The sequence below is a fragment of the Ptychodera flava genome, chromosome 8 (genome assembly GCF_041260155.1).
Source record: "Ptychodera flava strain L36383 chromosome 8, AS_Pfla_20210202, whole genome shotgun sequence".
NCBI lineage: Eukaryota > Metazoa > Hemichordata > Enteropneusta > Ptychoderidae > Ptychodera > Ptychodera flava.
In genome coordinates this window covers 40263390-40274076 of record NC_091935.1, presented here as the reverse complement: position 1 = coordinate 40274076, position 10687 = coordinate 40263390, and the positions used below count along the sequence as shown (strand labels likewise).

The window sequence follows — 10687 nt, the reverse complement described above, 5'->3', positions numbered from 1 at the left end:
ATGGTGGTTTATGGTGGTTTGGCTAATTTTGGCTAGTTTGGGTCGTCTCAACCTTGTCAATAGCCTTAACGAAAAGCGGCTGTGCCACGGGTGCTCGTGGGCTACGTATTCTGCTTCATAGGTCAATTGTCTGCTCTATCTATCGCGCACTTTTTCTTCTGCTCTCCACTGCAACTATCGACCGCGTACTCTTTGCTCTACCCTCTACTCCAACAAGTTCCTGTGGAGGAAAGAGCAAAGAGTACCGCTATCAAGAGAGAGATCGAGCAAACGATCGATAAAGCAGACATCCCCAGCCCACAAGCGCCTGTGAATCATGCGACTACGCTCGTTTTGTCCTGAAGAGTTGTGGATTTTTAATCATGTTTTCCTACTTAAAAACAAGTTTTGAACACTTCCATCTTTTCAACTGTTTCAATGTATCCATCCCTTGGTTAAAATGGATTATCCTTACCGATTTCCGTTTGTCGTCGGGTTGTCCCTGCCCCATTTCTACCGCTGGCTGCGCTGCGCACGAAAATATTATAGGGTTCACGCCTGGGGTCATACTTTCTGGGCATCACTGCATTGTCATAGTTTCGTTGTAGACTCGTTCTTTAATAGGGGTCGCATCTAAGATCCGAGGTTCTACCCTTCGGGTTATACCTTCATGGTGTAGGCCAGGTCATCCATAATCGTGAACTTAGAGCTAGCTGTCTTCAACGGACGAACATACACAGTTTATAAGAGGTGACGCGCCCGAGAACCAAGACTCAATGGATATGGACAGTTCTGAAAGAGAGCTACCTGCTGTGTCGCGACCAGGAAGCACCCCAGAAGAAACTTCCTGTGTCAGTACAACTGACGCTAGAGATCATAATACTTGTGACCAGGACAAGACGGACAGTGGACGTACAGTGCCCCAAACCGTTGACGTTTTAGAGGAATCCAATGTGAGTGAAAACAATCGACTACCACAGCCATCAATAAATCAACCAATCGCTGGAGGAGGTGTTGCAATGAAAGACTTTGAAGAGACAGTGCGTCCAGATGAAGAGGATGGCTATGTGCGCCAAGAAAAATTCGAAGATGATGAAGAATTTCTTCTTTCAGATTCAAGTTCTGATACAGAAACCAATGATGACCCCAGACAAATAGTACCAAAAGTAAACTGCCCCGAAAAAATAGTATGTGTAGTAATTAGTAATTTTATTGAGTATGTAACACATGCAGGGTATCTCTCTCTCCCTCTCTCCCTCCCTCCCTCCCCCCTCTGTCTGTCTGTCTGTCTGTCTGTCTCTCTGTCTCTCTCTCTCTCTCTCTCTCTCTCTCTCTCTCTCTCTCTGTTTTAGTATGTTTATTATTATTAGGCTCCAACGATCAAATGTAAATAGAAATTCAGATTTTCCAGTACTCCAGTATTCAGCTTATACGACATTTGTAAATGAGTAGAATAGATTCAGTCATTTTCTTGTGACAGTGTGACTTGTGACCTTTGCCTTAAATACCAGTGTAGCAATAAGGAATATGCTTTCCCCAAAACCGCAAGCTGAAATCTCGAGGGCGAGTGCTGTGCCCAGCAAAATGTTCAAGTTGCCCCAGTGGGCAAAGACCAAAAGTGGCTGTTCACAGTTTAATTTTTGACCTTCCTGTTTCTTTGTAGATACTTTGTTTGGATTTGTCTGCTGAAATGAACAATACACCATTTGTTTCAAAGGATGGGTAAGTACATGTACCAATAACTGGCATGATGAAATAAGCATGTAGTATTTATGTACAGTATTTAAAGAATAAAAAGTGAAAATTTCACATAAATTTGACCCAGCTAGAGAGGAGTAATATTCTTCTGAAATGCTCAAAACAGTGAAATAAATAGTGACTTACGTATGTTTGCAAAGCTTTACACTCCTGTTTGGAAATATTAACACTCCTTTCTTATCAAGCTTCAACTGCTCATTATATAAAAAAGTAAACATCAAGATATCAATCTGGGGATGTGGTAGTGTGCGCTCCATACATGAATGACTTAAACTTTTGCTCAAAGTTACCTCAAAAAACTTTCAACCATGCAAATTAAATCAAGAATAAAAAGGGGGGAGGTCCCACTGTCTAAATTTTGGTACAAGAGAAACCAAATTATTTAAGATCTACAGAAACTTGAAATGAAAATGGCTGGAAAGTAATAAATGTTTGATGTTCACAAAAATAAGAAAGCGAAAACTTTATTCACTGTAAAGTCTCAAAATGAATTTCCACTGGTGGAAAATTAGAAAAGTGTTTTAAAAATTCAGTGTCAGAATATCTGTCCTTGATGTGCATTCTAACTCAGCCAACTACTGAAATTTATTGAACACCGTATTTGTAGAAAATTGTATCTAACAAACAGATTATGTAATATGTAATGCCCCCTTTAATTTTGTGTCACAGTTGAAGGTTGATAGAATTTTGTCATGCACAAGAAGAAATCCAGAGATCTACTCACAGACCTGTGTCAAGTCTGACAGTACATTTCTGTAGACAGATGTGTAAATTCTGACTCTATCCATAGCTTCCTTATACATCAGTCTGAAACTTGTGTTACAAGCAGAGCTTTACCCAGTCAATTTCAGACCTGTGGCAAGATCTCAAAATTTGCAAGATTTCAGACTGTTTTGATCTTAAACATTGCCTACACTTTACGTGTTTAAGGGTGATCGAGTCACTTGCTACGTCATCATAGCTGCAAAAAATAGAACATGCATTCTATGACGCGCGTGTCCACTGTACGGGACCATGCTCACTGTAAAAAGTACACCATGGTTTTGATTGAAATCTACCGTATCTTCATACAACTTATTGTCAGAGCTTTTAGCATGAAAGCGGACGTTGTAAGTGATGATTGAATGATCATTATATTACCTTTGAGTTGTAAGTTTAAAATGTTTGAATGTTGATATATTCACAAATCTCAACAAAATAATTTTAAAAGGACATATTTCTCATCAAATTGTGATTTTTCCCATTTCACATATAGGTTGGGGGTGATGGTAAGCGATGTAGCATTGTAAATAGGTTGGTGACCCCATATTTTTATTTGATGCATATAATGTGCAATATCTGAACAATAATTTATGTGAAAATAAACAAAATTGTTGGATTGGGAATCTAAATAATTCTACAGAGTATGGATAAGGTGTGGTCATTACATTTAAATTTGCAACAGCTTTTAACTGTTGTTTTGGAAGGTCTGAGGAGTGATAATTTAAATTCTTATGCACATTTTCAGCAGAAAAAATAGCTAAACTTTCATTTATTATTCAATGTGGTTCACATGTAAATAAAACAGTAGTGCAGCATTTCAAGAAAGGGCAACGCTTACAGGAGACATACAATTTCTGTCATTTGAATGGGATAAAGTGGGTGTATTTCAAATCCTTCTAGCTGCCAAATTAATCTGGTGACATATTTATTTTTTTGTCGTAATCTCATCCTCTCATATAAGTCTTACTGTTAGAGAAAAATAACAAAAATTGTTGGTGAAAATTTAGTGACTCAATCACCCTTAAGCAATACATGTATGAAAAAATCTGCAATTTTTTAGGCCTTTTCATATGCCTGTGTGCACGGAACTGTATCCAGTCATTTGTCACATATATCTGTGTACACAGCACTGTATATGTACATATATACAGCAATAACTTGCCCACATTGTATAGAAAGCTATATTGCAGCCGGTGTTACAACTCTGGACTGTCTTTACGAAAACAGACTTTTACCACATCTCTGTGACAGGCACTGCATAGGGTCTGTTCAGATCTGTGAAGGCCAATATGTCTGCATTGTGATAGGACATTGCCATCTCCACATTGAACATTGTTCTGTATCAGTTTTCTCTCTGTGGTGACTTGTTACAATTTTATGTCACTATCTCCTGTCAAGGTAACATTCTACAGTAGTGTCTCTTGTAGCTGGAATATTGTACCTGCAAATAACAACATGATATTCAGTTTTGCTTTGTCCTTTTTCATGTATCTAATATTATTTTATGATGATGATATTTGTGATGGCACTAACATTAAAAAGCTCAGTTGATATGTTTTCATACTGCAGGACAAGATACCAGTCTCTGCAAATGGTGAAAAGAGCTATGACTATATTTGTACATACAAAAGCTGCCATGAACAGAACGCATGAATTTGCATTAGTTGTACTTCAAGACAATGCATTATGGGTAGGTACAAATACAAATTACTTCTCGCTGGATCAATTTTGCAGAATATTTGTGGAATAAGTCTGGAATAATTTTAGTTTGATGAGTACTGGCTTTGGTATGACTTATCTGTTCTTTTATTTTTGCAGATGCATAACTTTACCAGTAACACTGAGGAATTCTGTTATGTGTTAGGTGATCTGGAAAGTGAAACTGAATATGATTCATTTGATATGTCTTCTCTCTTTGAAGTCATGTGAGTATTTACCCCTTTGTGAATAATGGAATCTACCCATTCACCCAAAGTAATTAATGGAATATATCTAATATCACATGTTAAAAAAGTACAGCAGATTAACTTAAACCAAAATTATGAATTGAAGAAGGGAAACTTAAATACACACAATTCATACAGATATGATTAATATTGAAATGTATTGGTAACATTCAATCACGCAGACAAATTTGAAATAGAGTAGATGAACTGATAAAGACTGGTAGCTGACTTTTGAAATGAATTTCATCATGGCTTTATTGCTACAAGATGTTATAGTGGTTCAGTTACTTTGCAAATCTTAAATAATTTTTAACTAAGTTGAAATATATTGAAAGTCTCATTTGAGATCATGACAGTTCAGAAAATGTTAGCAATGAAAGTTATGAACAGCTGCCAATAAGCTGTATAATTTTGATACTTCAAATATAAAACGTATCCATGTACAGACATGTACATTGAAAAGATTACATCTCAAATAAAATGAAACTTTGTTGAAGATACTTTTATTTCAAGTTCATCAAAAATTGAGCATGCTTCCAAAAAACAACAGCCTGGCAATTTTTGAAATTTTATTTCCTCTGATAAATAGAATAAAATCTTCTGAAATGTTGTCAAGGAATGAGGCCACAGTATACAGAGACTGGTGTGAGGTGTTGTACAGTATCAGTACAATTCTAACAGTGTATCATTTTACCCATTATAAAGATCACCATTCATTGTTATTCATCATCAGCTCTGAAAGAACCCATCTACCCAATCTTGAAGGTGACATACAGACTATTCCGCCACCATATATCATTCGTACTGTACTTATCTATGGCCGATCACATTGTATGCCAGAATTTTCCAATGGAAGACAGGTAGGTCAGAACTGCTATGTATCTCAGTACCAAAACCATAAACTCAGTCAATCTTTCAGTGTAGAATTAGTAATTGGTTGTAACTTTCCACTTTGGAAGTCAGCTGATATTTTTATGTCACAGTATCTCATTCACCTGGTCAAATCTAAAAGAAAATTAAGATTTTCCAAGAAGGGAAAACTCAGAGATTATTTAAACCTGGTTTATATCTATAATCAGCCTTAACAAAAATATTCCTGGCTGATAACAATTTAGAGAAGAAAACCTACCGCTTTACTCCAATGTAACGGAATGTACTATATTGCCAACTTTAACATGAGCTTTCACACTTACAATTTACAACAGTCTGATTTGCCAATGAACACATTACAATCAGCCATTCATGTTCATACAAAATCAAGTTATTGGAACAAACTACCGTACCCACAACCAGCACCCCAGCATGTCACACATGTATTTAACCATGTTGATGCTATAAACTAAATGCAAAACAGAGACAATAGGGAAGCCATGCAATGGCATTGTGTCAATGCAGCATATTTCCAATAGTGTCAAAACAGACCCCCCAAAAACTGCCCCCAATTTTAACTCCAAAGATTTCTTTGCATCTGAGTATTGTTCCCATTCTTCATGAAACAAATCAGTCCTTCCATCATAATCCAAGATCTGCTTTACCGTTGTACTTGCCACTCTCACTTATATTGTGTGGCTTGTCAAGATAATATTTTGATATTCTGGCAAGAAATCAGACCTGCGTTTAATAAAATATGTCCTTAGTTAATGAGGCAGCTTTCCATATGTTTTGTTGGCTGATGTTGTAAAATTTGACACGCACATTACAGAGATAGGATCTAATTGTTTACAATCTATGTTTCTTCATTTGTTCTGAATTACATTTTCAGGTGATGCAGTCTATGATGCAATCACCGTATTTCTTTCTTGATGCTTTCTACATTCATGAACTACCAAATGATGATAACAACTGTGAGGTGAGTTCAACTGACACTGTTTCACATTCATATTGCTACACAGAATGACTCTATGGTGATCAGAAATCTTGTGCACTGTGTTATTTGTCATGTGGTGTGGGAACCATTTTTTGAAGATGATACCAAATTTAAAGGTTTTCCATATTTCCATGCCCATATCTCCTCATCCTGTGTGAAGTTTTACCATAAAATATCAGCCAGGATATTTTTTGAGTGTTCCTGAACTACATTTTGAACTTGATAGTAAACAAAGTAAACAAACAAAATGGCTGCCATCCTCCACCTACGATGTGATGTTGCTGACATGAAAATTTGAGCGGCTTTAAGAGTATTTCAAGCAGCTAAATACGGGAATAATATGTTGAATCTTGTGATGTTATCCATGGTTATTCTATTAAAGTTCTTGTACTTTTTGGGACAAGCTCTAGCAAATATTCTACCGTTCGCATGCTATGGTCTACCTGCAAAAAAGGTAGTGAGCACATGGCATGACAGCAGTGTTAAATACAAGACACCTGTTGACATGGCAACTCTCTGTGTAAGTAAACAAAATGGCTGCCTCTCTCTGCTCCATACAACAATAAAAAATGGGAGAGACTTGAAGTAGAGGAAAGTTTGTGACCAGTAACACCTGTAAAAACATATTGCACCATAAAAAGTTCTTCCAGTGCGATTTTTTTTTGAATCCCGATATCTTTTCTCACGGTATTCATTGAGATATGGAGGAATTGACACATATATATAACTTCTTTGAAAAACAGGTTCGAAGTTGTATAGTTTATGAATGAAGTCTGTTGACATATATATTTCCATATTTATGCACATGGTGGAATGAAAGTAAAGCTTCAAAATTTAAGGTCTTTCATATCACTTGTAAAATTCTGGCCATGGGTATATAATAAATTGGTTGTTACCCAATATTGCCAGTTCAGCTGTATGCAGACACAGCACAGGAACAGAGTGAGACCATGGTGGGTAATAACGTCTAAATATTAAAGAACAAAACATAATGGCTATCAAAGTTGGTATAGTTCTTATGTCTGGTGTGTTGTCTCACAATCCAGACCCTTGTAGCTTTTTTGAGCTTTGGGTAATCTATGATGAGGGGGAATTCTAAGGTTTAGCATTTGCTGCACTGTTTTTAATGTTAGTGCAAGGTTTTAACAAATCAGGAAAGTTAGAAAATATTTGAAAAGTTGAAGGAGGTTTGTATCTTTGTGAGATTTCTAAAACTGACCTTTCCATTAAAGAAGTACAATAGGTAACTTACAGTGTCTATGATGCAACCATGAAAACATTGTAGTATTAAACTGAAGGGATAGTTATCATACCACAGGTATTAAACTGAAGGGATAGTTATCATACCACAGGTATTAAACTGAAGGGATAGTTATCATACCAATAGTTATCATACCACAGGTATTAAACTGAAGGGATAGTTATCATACCACAGGTATTAAACTGAAGGCATAGTTATCATACCACAGGTATTAAACTGAAGGGATAGTTATCATACCACAGGTATTAAACTGAAGGGATAGTTATCATACCACAGGTATTAAACTGAAGGGATAGTTATCATACCACAGGTATTAAACTGAAGGGATATTTATCATACCACAGGGATGTAGCAGTGACAAAGTCACTTTTTTTAAACCTTTGTTATCAAGAATGCATAGAATGCTTACATAAAGTCACTCAGTGTACAAAGTAATAATAATACATAACTGTAAAAGTGTCAAATAAATAAAGATAGTCACAATGTAAGTGAAAGGCTGTTATTCATATCTGTATGAAAGGCCCTACCAATCAAAATGACTTTCATGTACAGACAACCAGTACTCTGATTATGTTGCAAGTATCAGGTCAGTGTAATTTGTGCAGCTTTTCTTTCATTAACTGTTTTGATTATCTGGTCATTTAATAATGACATTGACCCAGACTAATGACCATGAACTTCAAGGCTTGTTTGGCAGTTCACATACACTTCTGTCAGCATGGTTGATGAACAGCTGATTGGCCCAAGGAAATGAGGAACTACACACCAATAAACATGAACATTTGTACAGCCTGTTTGAATTAATACTATACATCATCTTTTATGAATTGCTTCAACTCATAGGATACGTTTGTGCAATTTTCGCAGCTTTGACTTTACCTAATGGTACATAATTCAACTATCACATAATCAGATATCCATAGCTAATCCATGTGATACCATAATCGTTGAAAAGTTACTAAATTACAAAAAGACGGAATGAAGTCATTGTCCATGAAGCAGAGGCATTTGTGAAGATTTCAAAAATTGCAAGATAAGTAAGGAAAGATGAAATTCATAAAGTGGTGTATGCCAGCAGTCCTTCAATCCTTCAATCCATAAACTAGATTCTTCCTTTGCTTTGTTGTTGGCAAATAAGTGACACAAATCAACACTTGGTCTGTTTGCTTAATTTTTTTATCAGTTTCTTTTTGTGTTTGTGTTGTCTTCCCTTGTACCATGACCAGGCTTGTTAAATTATATATTGCAGTTCAATACTTTATGACGCTCTCTGTGTTGTCACTTGAATGTGAAGTAATTTCCCTTTGCTCTGTCTGTCAATATTGCTGACACCAAGGACAGTCCAAAGCACCTGCCTTATTTTTCACTTTGTATCCGCATGACATTAATACAATACAGTATTACAGTACATGTATTCTGTCATGTGAATCAATGTGAATGATGAAAGTATCTGTTCTGATGATGATTGCTATGTCATCAAGGTTCTTGTCTAAGTCAGTGGTTTTCTGTATCACCAGTGCTGCAGGTGTTTTAATTCATCAGTCATATGTAAAACACTGAATACTAGGGAACAAAATATCTATCAAATGTTATTTTAGTAGTAAGCACTTGCATTGTTCTTAGTATTTTACACATGGCATCATCTCTGAAAGTGCTGTTCCTTACAGTGACGTCATTAAGGAGTAAGTGCAGTGCTCCTGGTTTATATGATAAGGACAATTCCCTCTTCATTCCTAGATTAACAATAGACATTGTTTGTGTTCATATTCGGAACAAATATTACACACATCAATTTCTGTATGATTTCCAATTTGATACCCAAGAAACCATTTTCTGAATGTGTTTTTAACATAGATGTACACCCATGTATTACAGAAGTTATATGTCCTTTAAAACTCATGGATTAAAAACACTGAGATTTTACAGATATTTGGAGCTAACTTTCACTAACTCTGTTGGTTACATTCTGTGAGAAATGGTCTATTTGTAGAACATATTGTGTGCTTCATATATGTAATAAGTCAAAAGCACTTTGTAAGGTGCTGTAATATTAAACGGTTCTTTTTGTTTATTTCAGATGATATTTGACAGATTATGTGATTTAGATGAGAGAGGGACGTCGTTTGTTTTTGAAGTTTGCAGAAATCCAACTTACCTACATGACAACATGGCCAAACTAGTAGCTCATCCACTGCAGAGACCAGTACAGAAAGACATTAGCTACAGATTAAGTTAACTTGCCAGTAATTCCACACAGTATTGGAAAAATATTGGAAAGTAGCATTGATAACAATGCATCAGGCAAAGTGTTCTGTAGAAAAGTGATCACACATTGTGACAATGTGGCGATTGGTTGTAAATATATTTTGTTGTTTATCGAAACCAATTGTAGCAGAGTTTAATTTTCAACCTATAAGTAAACAGTTACAACCCTGTGTCTCTATGGAGGATAGTGTGTCAAGTTACGGAACAAAAAGCTACTTTCAGAGAGACCACAAGTACTGCAGAACTTATTAGGGCCCTTTGTGAAAACTGTGGTCCCTTTAGGCTAAGAGTATTCAGTGGTTGAAAATTGTGTTCAGATCTTTCAGATATATATTTTAATGAATACAGGCGATTAACTTGACAATTTTCTGTAATGAACAAACAGGAAAAATAAATTGCTCTGTATTATGAACTTGTATAGTTCTCTAGGGTCTATGTGTGTACATACATACAACCACGAAGGCTATGGAAACAACTGTGTAACACATGACAATATGCTTACAGTTTTATCAAGGTGCAATTGATAACACAGAAACATACAGTTTTGCTGTAACTTTTGGGCATGCTTTAAGTTTTCTTGTTCTGTGTATCACATGCTGTTTTCTGTCCAACTCCCTACAGCATGTCAGTATGCGAAGTATTCTGCTTGTCAACAAAGCCCATACGTGTGCATTGAATTATAATCCAGACTTGAATTCAGTTTCCAACAATAACAATGCTGACCTTACAAATATGGCCTAAGGATGTGCTAAATACTGGACATTTCACTACACCTCAAGTATTTGATCCAGACTGCACTTGATACACAGACCTAACAATACTGTAAAAATAGCCAAGGGGTCACAGCTA

At 36.1% G+C, this 10687-nt stretch overlaps 1 protein-coding gene across 1 annotated transcript; it reads left to right on the top strand.

Annotated features, from left to right (window-relative positions):
• Positions 1-517: 517 nt before the first annotated feature.
• On the top strand, positions 518-10250 carry LOC139139334 (BRISC and BRCA1-A complex member 1-like). Its single transcript, XM_070708210.1, has 7 exons — positions 518-1166; positions 1643-1701; positions 4069-4189; positions 4318-4424; positions 5179-5305; positions 6208-6294; positions 9651-10250. The coding sequence occupies exons 1-7, from the start codon at positions 756-758 to the stop codon at positions 9807-9809; spliced, it is 1071 nt and encodes a 356-aa protein (XP_070564311.1). The 5' UTR covers positions 518-755; the 3' UTR covers positions 9810-10250.
• Positions 10251-10687: the final 437 nt, after the last annotated feature.